A 22,669-nucleotide genomic window follows, 5' to 3' on the forward strand; every position below is an offset into this window, starting at 1 on the left:
GACAAACAAGCTTGAGATAGCAACACTTGCGAGTTCGACCTAGCACTACTCCAACATATACTATCTTGTAGAGGAGAGTAACCTAATTAAGTGAAATCTCTTATATTCTCTAGTTTAAAGACTTCTTTGGGATCAAGAAGCGTCTACTAGTACCGTTGGTGGAAAACTAGAATCATATTGTAATTTTAGTTTTCAATTATTGATTTGATAGACTAACGGTAGTTATTTCTTGATTTTCACCTAGTTTGATTATTCCTTAGTGCCTTTTCTTCTGACATAAGGTCACTCAAACTAGATCAAGAGTATAACATTGACTTGTGATCATCCATTGTTAACAGACTCCGTTATGTGCATGATCGATCATAAGTCAAGAATCAAGTTTGTTATTGTGCAGGTTTAGAAGACTATTAAAGATTGAAGACAAGAAGATTTTTTTATTGGTTTTGTATCTTCCTAATTTGCATCGTGCAAAAACTTGATCGGATGGGATCCGACTAGATATAGTTTATCTTTTGATAGACTGATTATTGACTAGTCGTATTTTGATCGACAAGATATCATTTGGTGGTACTCTTTAGTATCCGAATCTGGTAGTTCTGTTTGACTTGATCTTGCTAACTTGTTTAATCCAGATCTTGGAAGATCTAAAACCTAGCAAAGAAGTTTAATCTATTTAAACAGAAAAGCCTTTGTTACAATCAACATAAAATATACTCCCTCCATTCCATTTTACTTGATGTTGCAGAGTTTTTCACGCAGATTAAGAAATAACATAGAAAGTACATTTTTCCCAAATTTACCCATATTAATAGCTTCCTAAAAATCAAAGCACCTAGTTTTTAGTTCTGTATTTAGTGTAAATTATGAATCCCGTTGTAATTTACATGGGATAGAGTATATATCTCCATGGAGTGGATTTAAAAATTAAATTAATTATCCATCTACCGATTTCAATGAAAATTAATGGTATGGTATGGTATGATTCCAAAGCAAGGGCAAATTAGTGAAAATCTAGGAAAAAGGCTTAAACACTCATCTATTTTGGAACATAAAAAAAAACCTGAAACATCAAGTAAAATAGAACGGAGGGAGTATTTGATTAATTTCCTGAGATGGGAGAGTGGTTACCAAACAAATTAATCCTTTATTGTTTGGATTCTTTGGAAGAGGTCGAAAGGGTTGAGTACTTAAAGTCTTCAAAGAGACTGAAGCAAGTTAAGATAGTGGACTCTATCTAAAGATTTTTTTTCTGTGTTGGCTAGATCGGTCGTAGGCACAGGGACACTGAGAAAACTAGGTAACTAGGGGTAGTTTACTTGGTGTCTCCTATACGAAGTTGATAGTGTCTTTGTATAGCGGCTTAATTATGAGAGTATTCAAAACTGGACTAGGTCCCGAGGTTTTTCTGCATTTGCGGTTTCCTCTTTAACAAAATCTTGTTGTGTTTTTGCTTTTACTTTCCGCAATTATAATTATTGCTTTAGTTACAACTAAAAATAAATACACTGTACGTTAATCCAAACACTTGATATTGATCCTATAGTTGAATCGGTCTTGTACTGTAACTATTATGAAGTGATTATCTTGTTGTCAGCGGCGGAGCCATATGGAAGTTGTGAGTGGCCATGGCCACTCCAAGATTAAGTCAATTAAGTATGGATATATGCAGATTTCTTCCAAAATTTCTCACGTTATTAATGTTTTCCTTAAAATTTGTTGTAACTTTCCTAAGTTTCCTTAAAATCTAGCTCTTAATATTTTTGAATTTACTTTTCTACTTATTCTTAAAAGATTTATTAACTTTATTAGGATTGGATACTTTCTTAGGAAAATAGTTTAGGTCGGTCTTATATATATTAGTTAAAACCTAAACAGGATCCTAATTCGTAAACAAATTGGAAGTCCTCTGTCGGAAACGCTCAATCATTGAAACACGCATACAAGCTATGTACGCTACATTTATATATGATTGTAATATTGTATTTTTGTTTGTTTGTTTTTGAAGCATCGATTGTAATTACTAATTTCTAATTAGTTATATTATTGTTTAATCTCAAGAGCCAAAATCATATATTGGATTCCAGTGGATCAAATCCTTAGGAACAACCAGAGAGTTGTACTAACACTAATTCTCATGGAAGACAACACCAGAAGCCCTACCCCACTACCAACAGCAACTACAAGTTCTCCTCCATCACCACCACCTCCAAGCGCTGGCTGCACTTAAAGGTATATATCGTCCACCATAATTTTTGTAATGCAATTTAACCAAAAAAAAATGGTCCCATTAGTATTCATTGTGTGTTGTAGTTAATATGTCTTCTAACTAATACTAGTATTATTTCAATTTTGAATTCAATTTTTTTGCAGATGAAAAATCAATCTAAAATATATGGGTATTTTAAAAGGCAAAATACCAGTAATAACTCAGACAATGATTCGCCGGCTATTAGTCTTAACGTCCCTGCTCCGAGGCTATTAAAGTCTACAAGAGTTCAAATTAGTGAATTCGATAGTTCCAAGTTAGAACGTGATCCAAGACTATGCCGACAAATTTGGGATTATCATGTTGATTTGCACGATATGATTCGACGAGCATATATTACTGCTGGTCCGTACCAACCTAAAAGATCAGAATACCCAAAGTATGGAGAAGAAGTTCATCCACGTGGTTTTTGTTATTCGTGGTTCGAATCACTTCCTAGTTGGTTAGAATATCCCCCACAAAAGATGCAGCTTATTGTCTCCCATGTTTTCCGTTTCACAAGCAATCTAATCGTTTTGGGCAGAATGCTTTCACAATTAATGGGTTCCGAAACTGGAAAAAGTCAAAGTTGGAAGTGAATGTTCTTTTCTGAAGCATATTGGGACAGGTCTTAACTCATCCCATCGAATCGCTGAGAATTCATGTGCTACCTTAATGAAGCAGACACAACATATAAAACATGCGTTAAGTATACTTCTCAACAAGTTATAGACAATCGTTTGCGACTTAAAACTTCAGTTGAATCAGTTCGTTGGCTTGCTTTGCAAGGTTGGGCATTCAGAGGCCATGATGAAGGGAAAAGTTCAATTAATCGTGGAAATTTTCTTGAAATGGTAGAACTGCTGGGAAATAATAATGAAAAAACTGCAGAAGTGCTAGCTAATGCTCCAAAAAAATGATACTTGCGCGTCACTGCAAATTCAAAAGAATTTTTGCATGTCTTATCTACTAAAGTAAGTTATTGTTGATGAATCTCGTGATGATTCAAACAGGGAGCAGATGTCTATCGTTTTAAGATTCCTAAATAAAAATGGGTTAGTGCAAGAACGATTTTTCAGTTTGGTTCACGTAACTGATACTTTAACATTGACATTAAAGAACGCGATATATTCAATATTGTTTCATCATAATATGGATGTGCAAAATATTTGTGGTCAAGGCTATGATGGTGCATTGGTGCCAGTAATATGCAGGGTGAATGAAACGGATTACAAGCTTTAATTTCAAAACACTGCCCATATGCTTACTACGTTCATTGTTTATTGGCGTGTACATAAATAAAAATGGGTTAGTGCAAGAACGATTTTTCAGTTTGGTTCACGTAACTGATACTTTAACATTGACATTAAAGAACGCGATATATTCAATATTGTTTCATCATAATATGGATGTGCAAAATATTTGTGGTCAAGGCTATGATGGTGCATTGGTGCCAGTAATATGCAGGGTGAATGAAACGGATTACAAGCTTTAATTTCAAAACACTGCCCATATGCTTACTACGTTCATTGTTTATTGGCGTGTACATAGTAACAAGTTATGTACAGCTGCATATCTTCTGTCAAGAGTGATTGAAATTGTGTAATTGATATCATATATTTTGTTTACTAAAATAGTTACCGTTGATATACGTTAGAGTCAATCATCTTAATTATAATTGATTCCCTATATATTGTATCTCCCTGTAAATATAAATAGAGGTTCTTACCTTTCTGTATTATTATCAAAGAAACTCAATTCTTGATGGTCCAGAGCAGGAACATCTGATCTTAAGTTGTTTGATCAAATTCCTGTGGGAAACTTTTTTTTTTTATCATTTTTTTTCCTCTTTCGTCTTTTGATTATGGAAGGAGAACAAAGTCCTAATGCTTCAATCCCTACTAGGCAGTCAACTTCAATTTCTTTGGATACTGCTTCTTATCGTGATCCATTTTTTGTCCATCCATCGGACAACCCCAATGCTGTTCTTTGTAGCCCTCCATTAAACGGTGATAACTTTGCATCGTGGAAGATAGGAATGATGAGAGTTTTGCGTGTGAAGAACAAGATTGGTTTTATTGATGGATCTATTTCCAAACCAACTGATCCGGCCAAACTCGCAGAGTGGATGCGGGCAGATGGTCTTGTCATCAGTTGGATTCATGCTGCTATTCTTCCTAGCATTAAAGATAGTGCTTCTTATGCTCCTACTGCTTATCTTCTCTGGAAAGATCTCGAGAACAGGCATGTTGAGTCTTGTGCTCCAAAGCTATATCAATTGAAACAACAACTTGCTTCTATTAAGCAGGATGGTTCGTCTGTGATGGTTTTTTATGGTCGTCTTCGTGCTATTTGGGATGAAATGGATGCTATAAGACCTGTAAGTACTTGTATTTGTGCTAATTCCAAGGATGCTATTGATCATCTTAACCAAGATAGAGCCATGGAGTTCTTACAAGGCCTTCATGATAGGTATGCTGGTCTCCGTTCTAACATTTTGCAGCGTATTGAGTTTCCACCCTTGTTAACTATTTATAATTTAGTCCGACAAGAAGAGGTTCAACAATCTTTGGCTAATACCATTCCGATTGTTGAATCGGCTACCCTTGTTGTTGCTCGCCATGAAGGTGATAACTCTTCCAAAACTACAAAAAGAGAAGTTATTATTGTGATTATTGTCATAAAGATGGTCATACTAGAGACCGTTGTTACAAACTGAATGGTTATCCACCAAAATATAAGCGCAAGGATGGCACAACTCTGGCTACCACTTCTGTTGTTCTTCAAGGTGTGCTACCACAACAACATGATGCATCAAAAGGGATGATTCCTCCACCAACTACTGATGGTCCGCTTTTCCCTGGATTATCCGCTGATCATTTGGCTCGCTTGGTTGCTTTTGCTGCGACACTCCCTGCTACAGCAGACGAACAACCTAAAATGAATCTCACTGGTACGTTTTTATGTTCCTTCGATACTGAATGGATTATTGATAGCGGTGCTACCCACCATGCATGTTCATCTCTAAAAATATTTTCAACCTATAAAATTGCCACGCCTAATATGGGTGTTTTATTACCTGATGGTACAAGAGCTTTGATTTCTCATATTGGTATTGTTAATCTTTCCCCCACTTTGATTTTAAGGGATGTTTATTATTTACCATCCTTTAAATATAACCTTATTTCAGTGAGTAGGTTATGTTCTTCTTCAAATTGTGAAATTACTTTTTCTCATAATTCTTGTCGTTTTCAGGACCGATCGACGAAGAAACTTATTGGTCAGGGTGATTTGGTTTCAGGCTTATATCAATTGCGCTCTTCTTCGGTGCTTTCTTTTATGAAAAATAAGCCTTTTGATCTATGGAATTTTCGCCTTGGGCACCCTAATTTAGGTCGTTTTTCGCTCTCTAGTTAATCGTTTTAATTATATGCATTCTACTTTGGAACACAAATGTGTAATCTGCTCTATGGCAAAACAGTCTCGCTTACCATTTAATAAAAGTATTACTTTTAGTACATCTCCGTTTCAATTAATTCATTGTGATATTTGGGGACCTTTTTCGATTCCTTCTTTGAATGGTGATCGTTATTTTTTGACGATTGTTGATGATTACACTCGTTGTACTTGGGTTTTTCTGATGAAATTAAAATCAGAAACCACAAAATATTTATTTTATTTTTTTAACCAGGTTATTACTCAATATAAGAAACCTGTTCGTCGTGTGTCTACCGGGTCGGGTTCATTTATAATTCCTGATCTTCAAAAATTTCGATCCGATAATGGATCTGAGTTCTTATCAAAGTAACTTCAAGCTTATTTTTCTAAAATGGGAATTGTTCACCAACGCAGTTGTGTTTATACTCCACAACAAAATGGTGTTGTTGAAATAAAGCATCGACATTTACTTGAAGTAGCTCGTGCTCTTCGTTTTCATTCCAACCTTCCTATTCAATTTTGGGGGGAATGTTTATTGGCAGCATTTTACTTAATAAATAAAATGCCAACACAGCTTTTAAATCATATATTTCCACATGAAAAATTATCTGGTACACCACCAGATTATTCTGCTTTACGTGTTTTTGTGTGTCTTTGTTTTGCTCACAATATCAACATTAAAACTAAATTTGATCAACGGGCTACACCCTGCATTTTTCTTGGGTATCCTTTTTCTCAAAAAGGATATATTGTTTATGATATTGAAAGACGTCGAAAGTTTGTTTCTCGTGACGTTGTCTTTTATGAAGACATTTTTCCTTTTGATGAGACTAGTTTCTCAAAACCATCTACAACTACGTCATCTACATATGATGATTTTTTCTTTGATTTTCCACCACATTTACATAAAAATATATACCCTTCAGATTCCACTATTAATCGTTCACCTGCTTCCGCACCTATTTTGTCTACAACACCACCTTCTCCCATTTCACATACTACAGCAGACCAACACAATTCACCACTTCAGGACTTCCCAATTAATGTTAACACTCATGCATCAGCATCCCCTTCCCAAACAAGTGTCCACATACATGAACTTCCACCTGATTCTCAAACTAGTAATGTTCATGAACCCACACTTGATTCTGATCACACAGCTGATCCTGTTAACTCTTCTAATCCTGTTTTACGACGATCGGAAAGATCACACAATTTACCTTCTTACTTAAAAGATTATGTTTGTTCTTTTGTTGAGTGTTCCGAATCTCAACCTTATCCTCTTACAAATTATTTGTCGTTTGATAATTTTAGTCCTTCTCATAAAATTTTCTTGACCACAGTTTTGAACACAGCAGAACCAACTTCTTTTAAGGCTGCTATGCATATTCCAGTATGGCGCAATGCTATGGTTGAACAAGTTCGGGCCTTGAAGGACAATGACACTTGGATAAAGATGGATTTTCTTCCTCCCGGTAAGTCTATTGTTGGTTGCAAATGGGTTTACAAATTAAATACAAATCTGATGGTAATATTGAGCGATACAAAGCTCGTTTGGTTGCAAAAGGTTATACCCAACTTGAAGGGGTGGACTATCATGATACGTTTGCTCCTGTTGCAAAGTTAGTTACCGTTAGAGTTTTGCTTTCTTTAGCTTCCATAAAAGGTTGGCATTTACACCAACTTGATGTTAACAATGCATTTCCTCAAGGTGATCTTGATGAGGAAATCTACATGCGTCCTCCACCTAGATTTGGTAAACCTAACCAAGTTTGTCGTTTAAAAAAATCTATTTACGGTCTTAAACAGGCCTCTCGCCAGTGGTTTGCGAAATTTTCGTCCTCTCTTATTGCTGAGGGTTTCCAGCAATCTACTGCTGATTATTCGTTGTTTACTCTTCATCGAAAATCTTTATCTCTATATGTTTTGGTCTACGTCGATGATATTGTAATTACCGGAAATGATTTTACTGCTATTTCTCGTCTAATTTCTCGTTTAGAAACTTTGTTTTCAATTAAAGACTTGGGTCGTTTACAATATTTTTTGGGAATAGAGGTTTTCCATTCTTCTGATGGAATTTTTCTATGTCAACGCAAATATATTCTTGATATCTTGCGTGACTCTGGCCTAACCGGGGCAAAGCCATCAACATTTCCTATGGAACAACATCTAAAGTTATTACCCACAGATGGTGCTCAACTTAAAGATCCATCACAGTTTAGGCGCCTTATTGGTCGCTTACCTTATCTTACGGTAACCAGGACCGATATTAATTATGTGGTTACCTATTTAAGTCAATTTATGTCTTCTCCTCGAACTGCACATTTTGATGCTGCGATCCGAGTTCTTCGATATCTTAAGGGAACTTTAGGACATGGCATTCTTCTTTCTTCCCGTAGTTCTTTACAGTTGACAGGATTTACTGATTCAGACTGGGCTGGTTGTCCTACCACCCGTCGATCTACAACTGGGTATTTTGTTTTACTGGGTGATAGTCCCATTTCTTGGAAATCAAAAAAACAGCCAACCGTATCTCGTTCTTCTACTGAAGCAGAATATCGTGCTTTGTCTACTTTAACCATTGAATTGCAGTGGTTACGTTATTTATTCAATGATCTTCGCATTCCTTCTACTTCCCCTATTTCTGTTTACTGTGATAGTCAAGTTGCCATTCACATTGCAGAGAATCCTATCTTCCACGAACGAACCAAACACATTGGGATAGACTGCCATTTTGTTCGTGAGAAGATCCAAAGGAAACTTATCAATCCACGCCATATCGCTTCCGCTGCACAACTCGCTGATGTCTTTACGAAGCCTCTTGGTGCAAACCAGTTCACGAAGTTAGTAAACAAGTTGGGCGTTTGTCAAATTTCTGCACCCGCTCCAACTTGAGTGGGGTATTGACGTGTACATAGTAATAAATCATGTACAACTGCATATCTTCTGTCAAGAGTGATTGAAGTTGTGTAATTGATATCATATATTTTGTTTACTAAAATAATTAGCATTGATATACGTTAGAGTCAATCAAGGGTCAATCATCTTAATTATAATTGATTCCCTAGATATTGTATCTCCCTGTAAATATAAATAGAGGTTCTTACCTCTCTGTATTATTATCAAAGAAACTCAATTCTTGATTGTTCAGCACATCGATTACATTTGGCATTAGTAGCAACATCAAGAGAGGTAATTCCAATTCATAACTTTTTTATAAGCTAATTTCAGTTGTTACATTGTTGGAGCATCTTGCAAGCATAATGATGAACTTAGGAAAGCTAAAGCCACCGAAATTGAACATTTGATTTCTATTGATGAGTTGGAAACTGGAAAACGACTTAATCAAATTGGCACATTAAACGTGCTGGAGATACCCGTTGGAGTTCTCACTTCAAATCTGTTACAAGTCTAATCAGTATGTTTATTCCTACATGTGAAGTTTTAATTAACATCATTGATGATGGAACAACTTATGCGCAACGAGGAGATGCAGATGCATATGAATCGATGACTTGCTTTGATTTTGTTTTCACTTTACATCTCATGAAATCAATTATGGAGATCACTGATTTTCTTTGCCAGACTTTGCAAAAACAATCCCAGGATATTTTGAATGCTATGCAGTGTGTTTCATCAACCAAAGCATTGCTCCAAAAGTTGAGGACAAAGGATTGAACATCTTGATTAATGAAGTGAAATTGTTTTGTGAGAAACGATCTATAGATATGCAAAATATGGACGGTCCTTATGTAGCAGGAAGAGGGAGAGCTCGGTATCAACAAAATGAACTGACAGTGGAACAATATTATCGAAGGGAAATCTTTTATGCTGCAATAGATTCTCAGTTATACGAAATTAACCGTCGTTTTGCAGAGAGTTCGATGGAGCTACTTGTTCTTAGTTCTTCTATGGATCCTCGTGAAGCGCATGAAGCTTTAAATATCGATAACATTTGTAACTTGGTGGACAAATTTTACCCCGAGGACTTCTCAGATTATGATAAACTGAACTTGAGACTGGAACTGCAACATTATGAGCACAGAGTTCTTAAACATCCGGAGTATAAAGATTTATCAAGCATTTCACATGTATGTCATTGGTTGGTAAAGACTAGGCAGTCAATGACCTATCTGCTTACTTACAGACTGCTCGTGCTTACACTTCCGGTTCCTACAACAACAACAAAAGGATAATTTTCTGCTATGCGTATTGTCAAAACACAGCTTCGCAATAAAATGGAGGACGAGTTTCTAAACGAATCTTTACTTGTATGCATTGAAAAAGATATCGCTGAAACATTTAGCTTGGATTCGATTATAGACGATTTTCGAGATCTAAAAGAGCGACGAATTTTATTCTCATATTATCAGAGTTTGGACGCATTTTTCATCTTCTTAATTTTGACATTTCGACTAGTCGTCCATAAATAATCTTGTCGCAGTTCAGGACTGAAGACCTTTGTCTCTCCATCTTTAACCTTAACCTGAATGAAAGAACCAAGTCTAGGTGTTTCTAGGGGATTCCTACTTCAGACATACCAGCCATCGAACACGTTGATACTCAAAAATCAACGGTGGAGAACATATCCATGTCAAGATTTAAGTTACTATAAATTTTTATTGGTCAAGATACAAGTACAACGAAATCTTATTGGTCCACATCATCTCTAATGACGAAGCTTTCGTGTCTTTATGAGAATTTATTTATTTAGTCTTCATAACAAGAAAGTATATATATCTGATTCTGTTTACTCATGTTCTCCACTGAAACATTTTGAAAAAGAACCGAACACAAGAACAAAATCTGAATATTTTCTCTAAGGATTACGTTTTGTCTGTGTGTGTTTCATTGAATCTAAAACAGTCATGGGTGGCTCGTGGAGGAGTCGCAGTTCTTTGATTGTATTAGCAATCGTATTATGTGGTAAGTTTTATTTTTCTGATCCAGATCTAATAATTTTACGAATGTTTTTGAAATTTGATCAGTGGTATGTGGTTCTGCTGTTATTTGGTTTTAAATGTGGTAGATCTGATTAGATTTTTTAGAATTAGGTGAATTTGTTTATCCACATTGATCGAATCAAGGTTTTTGGTTTTGCATGATTTGATTACTGCGAAAACTGTAGATCTCTCGTTGTTACTTGTCAGGTTTTCATTAGAATTTATTATGTTTAAGCTCGAAATTGTGATATTTGAAGACAACTTGTAGACCTGAAAGTTTGCCTTTGGGATATTGGTACGTTAATTTTTTTCCTTAGAAAGAGCTCTTAATTCTGGCAGGCGGCAGCTATTCTCATGTGGTTAGCATTGTTGATTTTCTTATCCTATTCTCATGGTCTAAAGCTTGTAAGAAATGATGTAGGGTTTTAGTACAATTGTCTGTAGAAAACATTGTAATTTTGGGATTCTATAACCACCGTTTGTAGTAATTTCCTTGGCATTAGTTTCTAGAGTGTATTAGTTTAAGCACTGGGAAATTTCTTGTTTTTTTCTGAGCATCATGAAATTGTGCTAATGTTGAGTACAATCTTTTTTACAGGATGCTTGTCTGCATTTACTATTGCTATAGAGGAAGCATCCAATTTGGGAACTGTTATTGGAATAGATCTTGGTACAACTTATTCCTGTGTTGGTGTTTACAAGAATGGCCATGTTGAAATTATAGCAAATGACCAAGGAAACAGGATTACCCCATCATGGGTTTCATTTAACGATGACGAGAGACTTATTGGTGAGGCTGCAAAGAATCTTGCAGCTGTTAATCCCGAGAGGACCATCTTTGATGTCAAAAGGCTTATCGGAAGAAAGTAAATTATTTTTAACTGCTCTCTTATTCTCATCAATGTGGCTTATGTAGGAAATTTAACAAGCAGTTCCTAATTAAATTATCTTGGCAGGTTTGATGACAAAGAGGTGCAAAAGGACATGAAACTCGTTCCATATAAGATTGTGAACAAGGATGGAAAGCCTTACATCCAGGTTAAGGTTAAGAATGGAGAGACAAAGGTCTTCAGTCCTGAGGAGATTAGTGCTATGATTCTAACTAAGATGAAGGAAACCGCCGAAGCATTTCTCGGAAAGAAAATTAAGGATGCTGTTGTTACTGTCCCTGGTAAGAAAAGCTCAAACTTAGTTACAACGGTATGTGATATGCTTTGATATTTATCCTGAATTTTTTTGTTTGTTTTGGAATGTGCAGCATACTTTAGTGATGCCCAGAGGCAAGCAACTAAAGATGCTGGTGTTATCGCTGGACTTAATGTTGCTAGAATTATCAATGAACCAACCGCTGCCGCTATCGCCTATGGTTTGGACAAGAAGGGTGGCGAGAAGAACATCCTCGTCTTTGATCTTGGTGGTGGAACTTTTGATGTCAGTATCTTGACAATTGACAATGGAGTATTTGAGGTTTTGGCCACAAATGGAGACACTCATTTGGGAGGTATTATTTTTAACATGCTAGCCTTTTCATTTATGTAATATTAGTTCTTTTTAAGTCTTTACTTTCATATTCCATTTCATTTGTTCAAATTGTACACAGTGATTTATGTGCTTTAATGTTCCATTATGTAGGAGAGGACTTTGACCACAGAATAATGGATTACTTCATCAAATTGATCAAGAAGAAGCACAGCAAGGACATCAGCAAGGACAACAGGGCTCTTGGAAAATTGAGAAGGGAGTGTGAACGTGCCAAGAGAGCTTTGAGTAACCAGCACCAGGTCCGAGTTGAGATCGAGTCCTTATACGATGGCTTAGATTTCTCTGAACCACTTACCCGAGCTTAGATTTGAGGAGTTGAACAATGATCTTTTCAGAAAGACCATGGGACCTGTAAAGAAGGCAATGGACGATGCTGGCTTACAGAAAAACCAGATCGACGAGATTGTTCTTGTTGGTGGTAGTACGAGAATTCCAAGGTTCAAGAACTACTAAAGGATTTCTTTGACGGTAAAGAACCCAACAAGGGAGTTAACCCAGATGAAGCTGTCGCTTATGGTGCTGCTGTACAAGGAAGTATCTTGAGTGGAGAAGGTGGTGAAGAAACCAAAGGTACTATCTACTGTGCTACTGAATTGAGATTTAAATATTTGCAGAAAACAAAAATCAGCAGATTCTTCCCCCCTTACTTTTCGCGTGTGACTGAGCATATTTCTATGTTTTATTACGCAGACATTCTTCTGTTGGATGTTGCACCCCTCACCCTTGGTATTGAAACTGTCGATGGAGTTATGACCAAGTTGATTCCAAGGAACACAGTTATCCCTACCAAGAAATCTCAAGTTTTCACCACTTACCAGGATCAACAAACTACTGTCTCTATCAAGGTATTACAATACTCTAGAGCATACTTGATTTTTGAACTCCTAGTGGGTAAGAATAAAATTCCTGAAAAGACAACTTCAGAAATATATTTTGATGTAATTTGTGATATCTTGTAGGTTTATGAAGGTGAAAGGAGTCTCACAAAGGACTGTAGGGAGCTTGGAAAATTTGACCTTACTGGAATTCCTCCAGCTCCAAGGTATTATCATTGTTCTTTCTTTAGTAGTTATGGTGTTATTCCCTGTTATATTTTTTAGTTATCCTGGCACAAGTATTAACTAGATTAGTCTACTCTAAAATACAGGGGAACCCCTCAAATCGAAGTAACATTTGAGGTTGACGCTAATGGTATCCTGAACGTTAAGGCTGAAGACAAGGGGACTGGACGTGCAGAGAAGATCACCATCACAAATGACAAGGGTCGTTTGAGCCAGGAGGAAATTGAACGCATGGTTAAGGAAGCAGAGGAGTTTGCCGAAGAAGACAAGAAGGTCAAAGAGAAGATTGATGCCCGCAACGGTTTAGAAACCTACATTTACAACATGAAGAACCAAATCGGTGACAAGGACAAACTTGCAGAAAAGTTGGAATCTGAAGAGAAAGAGAAGATGGAAGCTGCTGTGAAGGAAGCACTTGAATGGCTTGACGAGAACCAGAGTGCTGAAAAGGAGGATTATGATGAGAAGCTTAAGGAGGTCGAGGCTGTCTGTAACCCTATCATCACAGCTGTTTACCAAAGATCTGGTGGACCTTCTGGTGGAGCTGCATCAGAAGACGGAGAAGATGATGATTCACACGATGAGCTTTGAAGAGTTAAATATTTTAAACTTCTACGGAATTTCACGATGAGTTTTCTGAGATCAGAGAGAACGGTAGTGAATAGTTAGAACTGGGAAATGATTCCTATTCTCAGTAATATATTTTGACTAATGCTGGGAATTTAGTTAGAAACTCTCTCAACTAGGGCTGAACATGGTTTCGGTTTTCCGCTGGAACCAGACCGAACCAGACCAATTAGATAGAAACCAAACCGAATCATTTACTAATGGATTGGTTATGGTGTAGAAAATGGAAAACCGATAGTGTTGGTTTTGGTTTGGTTTGGTTTGGTTTGGTTTGATCTCTAAAACCGAACCAAAAACCATTGGAAAACCGATTAATTTTTAAACTTAGTTTCTACCTTGATTTACAAGTATTAGATTCTATCCATTGATTTAGAGGATAAATAGAAACCCTAAATCTAATATTTCATTATGATATTTTCCCTTTTTCTCCTTGTCTCAGTCGCTTCCCTTCTCCATCCCTAACTACAACAGTCACTGCTGCTACTATCGGCAGTAACTAAATTAAAATATATTATATATGTTTTTTTGATCTCTAGATTTAGAATAAACTTTAACTATTCTTGATTTTTTTTTATGTAAATTTGTGTAAACCAATACTATCAGCAGCTACGATTTTTTTATCTGTAAGTTAGTGTATTTTTTTTTGTTCGAGTCGTTTGACATAATTATCGGTTAACCAAAAACCACTTGAACAAACCGAAACCGGCTGAAATCATTTAGAAACCGAACCAATGGTTAATGGATTGGTTTGGTTTAGATTTTTAGAAATCGATAGTATTGGTTTCGGTTTTGGTTTGGCTAGAAACCGAACCAAAACCGGCCATGAACAGTCCTACTCTCAACCGCCAATGTTGAACCCTTACAGTTTAAATTGTGAATCTCTCTCCTTCCCTTTTCTTCTTGGAGACGAAGAGAGTATAATCTACCGTTTTTGTTGTTTATGAAAGGGAAAACTTCTTTTTGCCAAGTACTAATCTTGTATTCATATTGAATAATTTTAGTTATCTTTTCATGTTCGTTGTATTCATGAATATCGCAGCGTATTTGTTTTTGTCACTAGTGTTTAGGGTTCACTCAAAATATTCAAAGGTTTATGATAAATTGATACAAGTCTGATTATTTTCTGGTCAGACAACATAAAAAATATACAGCCTAGAATTAGGGTGAGACAAGAAGACAAAAAAAATCACCCAAACGTAAATAAAACTATAATGGGTATTTGTACCCTCCATAATCGGTTCAAATACCCTCCATAATCGGTAGTTATTTCCATAATCGGGTGTATTTGTATACACAATTATTGTTATGACAAAAACTATCAGACGGATGACGTTTAACGTAGACCTGATCCGAAGGCTCCGGATGGAGTAGTCATTGGGCGGCTACGAAAGACCCATGGTAAACAAAAGCTCCGGTTAGGGGTGTAAATTCGGGCAGGACGGGCCGCCCGACCCAAAAACTAAGACAGGCCGGGCAGGCCAGGCTTAATATTTGTGAGCCCGTAAAAAAATTCAGGCCGGAAAGGCCGGGTACAAGTAGATAATTTGCTACCCAAAGACCGCCCAAAGCCCGCTTTTTATACGGGCAGGCCAGATCGGGCCGGACAGGCCACTATTTTGATTTTTTTTTTTAAGTTTAAATTTTCAAATGAACAGTATTAAATACAATATCCTTTCCTTTCCAACATCACATATCATACAGTAAAGTGCTAGTATTATTTTATATTTAAATTACACTGACAAATTTTTAATTTTAGGCTATAATAAATAATTAATTAGAGTACAATAAACTTTCTAATAAGAAAATATATTACCATTAATGTTTTGAAAAGGTTAATTATAAGTAAAAACAATTATATATTTTATTTTTCTTGACACAAAATTGATAATTATAAAATTGTAACTTTTAAGTCTTTTTAAGAGGATATTAAATGATTAATAGCACATAGAAGCCTTTCAGGCCGGGCACCAGGCCGGGTATCAGGCCGGGCATCATAATTAATCGCAAAGGCCGAGACCGCCCAATAAATTAATTCAGGCCAGGCCGGGTAGCCCGCAACGGGCCATAACAGGCTTTGGGCAATTTCAGGTACAGGCGGGCTTGGGCGGACTGAGTTTTTTCGGGTAATATTTACACCCCTAGCTCCGGTGGTAGTTTGTTTCAAATATGGAAATCTTACGATATATTAACTACAAACGAATCACACTAAAACTAAAACCACCCGAATTTCTTTTATTTTCCTACCACAATACCGATCTTGGAGAAATTTCTCTCCTTTTTTTTTGCGTTTGTTCTGTTCGGAATTAGGTTTAAGGTTCCTCTTTTTAATCAACAATGGGATGGAGTAACTAATCTCAACATCACGATTCATACATGAAGAATCAGATCGAACTCTCTAATATTAAAAACCCCTCTTCATCTATGGAAATCTTGCCAAGGTGATTCATACATGATTAATGGGTAAATTCTATAAAATAATCTCAGGGTTTTTAATTTGTTGTCAATATGAGTCAAATTACTATAAAATAATCTCAGGGTTCATACATGTACCCATCTATGTCGAGTACTATTACCTGTTTGATTTTTATTTTTTTTGGTTTGCGTTAAAGCATTTCAGTCGAGAATTTTAGATTTTTGTTTAATTGTACCAAAAATTTGGGAGTTGAAACCGTTTTTCTATTGAGTAGTTCTGGGGTATTGTTAATACTGTGTGTATCATGGGCCATAGATGATCAATTCACATATTCTTCGCAGGTACCAAAAGTAAGCATCTTAAACATATAAATATGTTTTTTTATTTGGTCATTGCAATTGGATTGTAGCACCTTCAGTGAATAAACTCACTAATTGATTGTTTAACTTACAAAAACAAAAACCTTTAAATTCTGTTGTTGCAGCTAGGATTGGAGCAAGGGTGACAATATTCTCATGTCAAGGTCTAATTGGGCAGTGCACTTTGGTAAGCAAAATTCTGTTAGGATAACTGTTTTCCAAATAGATTAGTAATAGATTTTACTGTATTAATGGAGTATTCAGCTATAATTCCTTCACGTGGTTTTAATGGAAGTCGTTGTATGAGAAATCTTAGATACTAGCAAAATATTGTTAGTCATTGGCTTTGCAATGCTAATTGTTCATTTGTACACTTACCATCTATCTGCGTAAGACATGCCTGTTTATTTGTACACTTACCATCTCTTTGCACAAGATATGCAATCAGTAGTAAGTTTTGCATGTAACAAGCAGGCCTAAGGGGATAACAGTTGTCAAAAAATTATGGGATTTTCATCAATTTCATTGTTTGGGAAATAATTGTTTGTTTAATTTCAAGCATAAATGGTATGGGAAAGAATTTCTTGATGGGTATTTCGTTAGTATATAAAACTTCCCATGGTTCAACCATTAAGTGTTTGGGGTAATTGAGTAACTGATTTTATCAAAGCATTTGAAGAATTGTGTTACATTTTTGATTTACTTGCTAAGTAGTTAGATCGTTTGATTCACTTTTCCATGTTGGCATATGGGTAACATAACCATTTTGTTTGTTACAATATCTAATCTATTTAAAGTATGATTAGGAGGATTAGGATGATGAATGACGGTGGATTGGAGACAATTAATGATGGCTTAAAATATTCAATCTGGAGTTCCATAATCCAAAAGAAAGTAGGCTTTTTGCTTTCTCCTGTGGTGTTTCTTCTATTAAAATTAATGTAATTTCTGTCGATCAAAAAATAAAATAACTTATGTAACTTCTAGGCCTTTGCAATGGTTGAATTTAGAGATCAAACGCCTTAAGATTTTTTTTTTTCAAATGCTTTCATTTTATGATTTTGCCCATAGCTGTCTGTGTCCGTCAAGATATTCTTTGGAGTCTACCTCTACGACCTTAGATTTTTGCGTCACTGTTGTTCTTTTTTGGTGCGATTCTTCGTTGCTCTGTATGAAAACTAGAGAGAATTGTGGGTTCGGAGATCGCCATGTGAAGAATGTTTATACCTTGAGTCACCTAATAGAAAAAGTTTTTGCCTCGGTTCTTCAGGTTTGAGATTTTAGATCAGGAGAATTCTGGGGGTTTGATCTGTTTTGTCAACTTAGATGAACATGGTTCTGTTCTCATCTATAATCCCTGCACCAGACAAAAAACACCGTGGATTAAACCAGCAAGTTCTCAAGAACTCAGTATTGATCCTAATCCTAAAATACAATTTCTTCAGAAGAAAAAAAATGGACTTTACAAGTATATGTTTGGATTTGGAATTGACCCAGACACTAAGCAACACAAAGTCCTTTCCGTATATGATATTTCCGTAAGGTACTTCCCTTTCATGATTGTTACTCATGAATTTATTTGTAAGGTCTTAGCTAGCATCTAATTAACAAGAGTTGTTGTTCGTTGATTTTATTCTTCTTTCGTTCTTAAATCGTCTCACTGCAGATGTTGAAATTTTTTAACTGACGCAAGACACTATATTTTGTATTTGTTTAAAGAGATTCATTAGCCTCCCTTTTGCTTCAAGTTCATATCTATTTGTATTGTCATGGTTCTTTTAAATAACTTAGGGTTTGTTAGCATGGATTCCAACTTAAACTAGAAAGTGATTCCAGGATTGAAATGAATAGTCAGAGAATTAAGCATAAAATGATTCAGAAAATAGTGTTTAATTAGTCTATCGAGTACGGAAAATAACGGATTGATAGCAGGTGGCCACTGGGTGATGGTTACCTATACCTGATTCGAACTAGCCAAATTAAATAGGTTTGATTATTAGAAGCAGAAAAAAGGTGGTGACAAGACAGAGACTCCATACACTTTGTCTCATCATTTTCTTTTGCTTTATTTGGATTTACTCTTCCTTGCATTATTTTGTTCTCACTGACCATTTTTGAGCATTCAGGATTCACCTGTTGTACTGTTCGTTTTCTCTATCCCTGACTATAAGCACCAACACTAGCTCTAACCGTACATGGACAGAACATTCTAAGACGGGGAAAAACAACCTTCTTATAAAGCATATGCGTTATTTGTATGGCGTCTTGATGGTTCTTTGTGACCTCCAAGTAATCATGGGTATCTTGCATTTTCTTGACAAGGCTCAAGTTAGCGGCCTTCGCGACGATTATGTGTCCTTGGCATTTTTCCTTTTGATACATCAGCTTATCTGTTCAATGGCCAAAAGTCTAGAATAGGGCTAACTATGCGCCATCCAAAAGAGAAGAGAATCAATCCCCTTAGTGTGTGCCACGACCTATTGTTTTAGTTCTTGAATAATTACTTAAAATGGCTAGATTCTTATAGAAGCTGCTATTCATACTTTCCAAGAAGAATAGTATTGTGGTTCCTATTAAAACCCTTTCATTTAGTTTTAATTAAGGATTGGGAGAGGCTTAGAGGGAGGATGCACCTATTCCTGAAATTGGATTTGTTTCCACCTGCTGCTTTACCCTTTAGCGCGCCAAAAGATATAATTTCTCTAATTTAATGCTTATTGAATTATTTAGTTAATCTTATTTCAATTTTGATTTGTCGTCGACCTTGGATAGTTTCCGTTGTAATGTCCAAATGCACATACATATAGGCAATAATTTTACTCTTCTTCAAGTTATGGACATCACTTTCTTTTTTTTTTTTCTTCAGTCGTATTGTTTCTTTATATTATATATATATATGAGCCAGATGAACCTCCATAGAATTGGCTTGATCATATCTAATAGGTGTTTGGATTTTTTCAATACCAGACAGTTGAAGTTGTTTACCCATTTCATGTTCTGTAACATCTGCTAATTTCGACTATTTGTGATCTCACTTTTTTCTTTCTTTTTCAGGAAACACAATGCTATCTTCAGAAGGGAACCAAATCCAATATTATTTGGAGACAACACCGTTTCTCTATCTTCATCAACCGTGCCGCTAACGCTTGAAGATCGTGTATAGAACATTTCCCTTCCACTGCAGCAGAGGTATGAGTATCAGATTAATATGTCTCGCTCTCTCACTCTTTATTTTTTGCCATGCGGTTTCTTCGATATCCATCATTCAGATGAACCACATTGTTACCATTTGCATTAATGGTTCACGAATTTCATGCGATACCTTTTTCCTCATTCAATCAGTGTTTTAGTCATGTTCAGTTTTGATCACAATGTAAAGATAAAATTGTGGTTCACTTTTCCTCTCGTTATGAGTTGTTAGGCTAGAAAAAAAGGTTCTACGGCACCTAATTAATGCATCTTATTTTCTGTATTAGGGTTCGAATTGAAACTGAACAATGTGAACAAGACTCTAATTAATCCCCTATTGTAGTAGCACCTCCAATTTTCTGAAAAAGTTTCCAGGTAGTTTGTTCTCTTCCATAAGTCAATTCTTGGATGTTGTTCCCTTACAAATGCATCTAGAATACAAGGGGTACTTTTAAAGGTTTAATATTTTTCATAAGCGACACTTAAAACACCATTATAACTACTCAAGTGGATCATGGAAGTTCACAGGCAGTTTATTCGTTGTTCGCACAGTGGAAGCTAGAGAACTAACTCAAGGTAAAAAAAATCATGAAGTCACTACATCCCAATGCAAAGAAATATTGGGTTGGCTCGTAATTATGCTAAGAAATACAGACTATGTCATCCCAATTTGCAAACCAATTAATTTGGAAACTTTAATAGTAAATGGATGTCGGTGCAGCCAAGGAAGTTCGGAATCCGGGTGGCCCATGAGAGTCGGTAAATATTTTGGGATGTACATCCTAGACATTAACCTTAGTTATTTTATTGTATATACCGGCAAGAATTGTTTTGGTTAAGTTTCCTCCGGCTTCCTACAGAATTGCCGCATAACATCGCAATTGTGTTGCTTATTATGGAGTTGTGTTATCCCTGATGATTGTAGTGGGTTAGTGTTTATGCGTCCAAGCCTTTTGCTTTCACAAGCATATGTGCTTGCGCATACAAATACTAACCAGGTTTGAGTTAGAAAATTATGGTGCAACCATATAACTCTATTGTGCCGACTGCTTAACCAAAGTTAATATGGTTGAGTATAGTAAAAGTTGGCTTCTAAATAATTTATTGTTTGAACTAACCATGTCATCTTCTCCGAATCAATTTTGTTGCACTTATTGCTGACACAAATGTACATTTTTGTGTTAGTAATACTAATATCTTATGCTTAATTACAGAGATTATTCAACTTCCCTAAGTAAGAGTCTACTGGACCAAATACATATTTTAATTAATTTTCTATGTATTAATTTTTAGGTGGAGCCAAAAAATTTAACAACGGTGGAAGATTTCAGGGCGCGATACTAACAGGCTTAATATAACTTTGAAAGACAAAATTGTGAAATTTTTTTGCAAACTAAACCAAAAATGGTGTTTCTGCTGCTCTTTTTGATGGAGGTAAATGAAATTCATCTATTTTAAACTATTCTATTCTGTAGAGTCAGTTGGTCATATTCTGCCCCTCTCTAATCAAGATGTTTGTACATAACATATAGCTTTTCTGTTTATGAGTAATTAATGGGTGATAGAATATTTGGTGGTTGGCTAGCTAGATATTTGACTATGTTGTTGTTATTGTTTTGTTTGTTTGACAGATGTTCATCATTGATAAAAAGCAAGCATCTTAGGTTTGTCCCATTCTGTATGTCTGTAGTTTGGTACAAGATCTGAAGTCTGTATAAGTGTAGGGAATGGTTGAAAATGTATAAATTTCATGATTTATTTGGCCAAAGAGTGAAGGGAACATCAGGAGCAAGGAATATAGGATTTGCAGCAAATGTCTTTAACATCATTTCATTAAGTGTTTGCAGGACGGGATTGCCAGGCTATGCCTTTCATCAATAATGGCACATACAATAATGGCTTATACGAGCCGTCTTAATCACGCGGTGAAAAATCTCTTTTTACTCTCCCCAACGACGGTTCATATAATCTGCCAACTATTTGCAGGACGGGATCGCCAGGTCTATGCTTTTAATCAAGGGAATTCTTTTATACAGTAGTTGCAAACGGCTCTGGCCAACGCTTCGGAAGAAATGGCTTCAGCCCATGGTCTAGGCTTTGTTTTCTTCTTTTCTTTCTGTGTGGTTGTCTTTGTATCTTCTGTATAATAGTCCTCCAGCATTGAAAAAGTCAGTGATGTGCTTACTGAATTTTGTTGTATACCCATATTGTTTAACAATTCTATGCAACGGAAAAAATGAACATGAAAAACAACGGCAGTGACTAAATACAATCCACCACGCAAAAGCTAAATGCAACCTTTTCAAATTATTGTTAACCTTATTAATGTAGGTAGACAAGACTCACCTTTATAATCTTTCTCATTTTCACTATGTTATACTCTAGATCCAATAATCCTCAAATCTGATTTCTCCGTTACCATAAATTAGTTAAATCAAATTAATTATGACTTCAGTTCCTAGCCATCTCTGTGCTAATTTTTAGTAGAATCTCTCGAACAACTTTTTATGTTTTTGTCACCCGAATGGATTCACAAATGAAATAAAAACTAAGTCTCCATCAACCGAAAGATCTTTATAGCATCAATTCAATTTATAATCAAGTAATTTATTTATTTACTACTGGATAAGTATAACAAATCCATAGATCTGAATTTCTGCTTTTAAATCTTCCGTTTGCCAGGTGATTTTTCAATCTCGATCATCTTCTATAACAGGTTTATCACCCCGATTTTATTGTGATATGAGGAAAGAATAAACGGAATTTTTGTTTGCCTGCAAACTCTATTGTGCGAGTGAGGAAGATGACAGAGGAACGTTTTGGTTACCCACGTCAATAAGGTGAATGGCATT

General features: G+C 35.8%; 2 protein-coding genes, 1 long non-coding RNA gene and 1 pseudogene across 5 annotated transcripts; all 4 read left to right on the plus strand.

Annotated features, from left to right (window-relative positions):
• The first annotated feature begins 4,109 nt into the window (after positions 1-4,109).
• On the plus strand, positions 4,110-5,535 carry LOC113295533. The gene is made up of 3 exons (XM_026543862.1): positions 4,110-4,872; positions 4,932-5,198; positions 5,501-5,535. The coding sequence occupies exons 1-3, from the start codon at positions 4,110-4,112 to the stop codon at positions 5,533-5,535; spliced, it is 1,065 nt and encodes a 354-aa protein (XP_026399647.1).
• A 3,885-nt stretch (positions 5,536-9,420) lies between these two features.
• LOC113295535 lies at positions 9,421-9,879 on the plus strand. The gene has a single exon (XM_026543863.1). It carries the CDS (start codon positions 9,421-9,423, stop codon positions 9,877-9,879), a length of 459 nt encoding a protein of 152 aa, XP_026399648.1.
• Positions 9,880-10,447: 568 nt separating this feature from the next.
• On the plus strand, positions 10,448-14,294 carry LOC113299039 (annotated as a pseudogene).
• Positions 14,295-16,059: 1,765 nt separating this feature from the next.
• On the plus strand, positions 16,060-22,006 carry LOC113299040. Of its 3 annotated transcripts, none has more exons than XR_003334551.1 (6): positions 16,060-16,619; positions 16,754-16,815; positions 17,435-17,522; positions 19,683-19,817; positions 21,111-21,251; positions 21,449-22,006. It is a non-coding gene; the product is annotated as an uncharacterized LOC113299040 (long non-coding RNA). The 3 variants fall into 3 exon arrangements; XR_003334550.1 differs by lacking the exon at positions 17,435-17,522 and adding an exon at positions 17,899-18,171; XR_003334549.1 differs by lacking the exon at positions 17,435-17,522.
• Positions 22,007-22,669: the final 663 nt, after the last annotated feature.

This window comes from Papaver somniferum, chromosome 7 (genome assembly GCF_003573695.1).
Source record: "Papaver somniferum cultivar HN1 chromosome 7, ASM357369v1, whole genome shotgun sequence".
NCBI classification, from domain to species: domain Eukaryota; kingdom Viridiplantae; phylum Streptophyta; class Magnoliopsida; order Ranunculales; family Papaveraceae; genus Papaver; species Papaver somniferum.

Excerpts from the sequence above, each read along its gene's own strand:
- LOC113295535 (XM_026543863.1), top strand. The coding sequence starts at position 9,421 with ATGGACGGTCCTTATGTAGCAGGAAGAGGGAGAGCTCGGTATCAACAA.
- LOC113295533 (XM_026543862.1), top strand. The coding sequence starts at position 4,110 with ATGGAAGGAGAACAAAGTCCTAATGCTTCAATCCCTACTAGGCAGTCA. Across the intron at positions 4,873-4,931 it reads TGTTGTTGCTCGCCATGAAG|ATGGTCATACTAGAGACCGT; the intron begins GTGATAACTCTT and ends ATTGTCATAAAG. Across the intron at positions 5,199-5,500 it reads ACCTAAAATGAATCTCACTG|GACCGATCGACGAAGAAACT; the intron begins GTACGTTTTTAT and ends TGTCGTTTTCAG.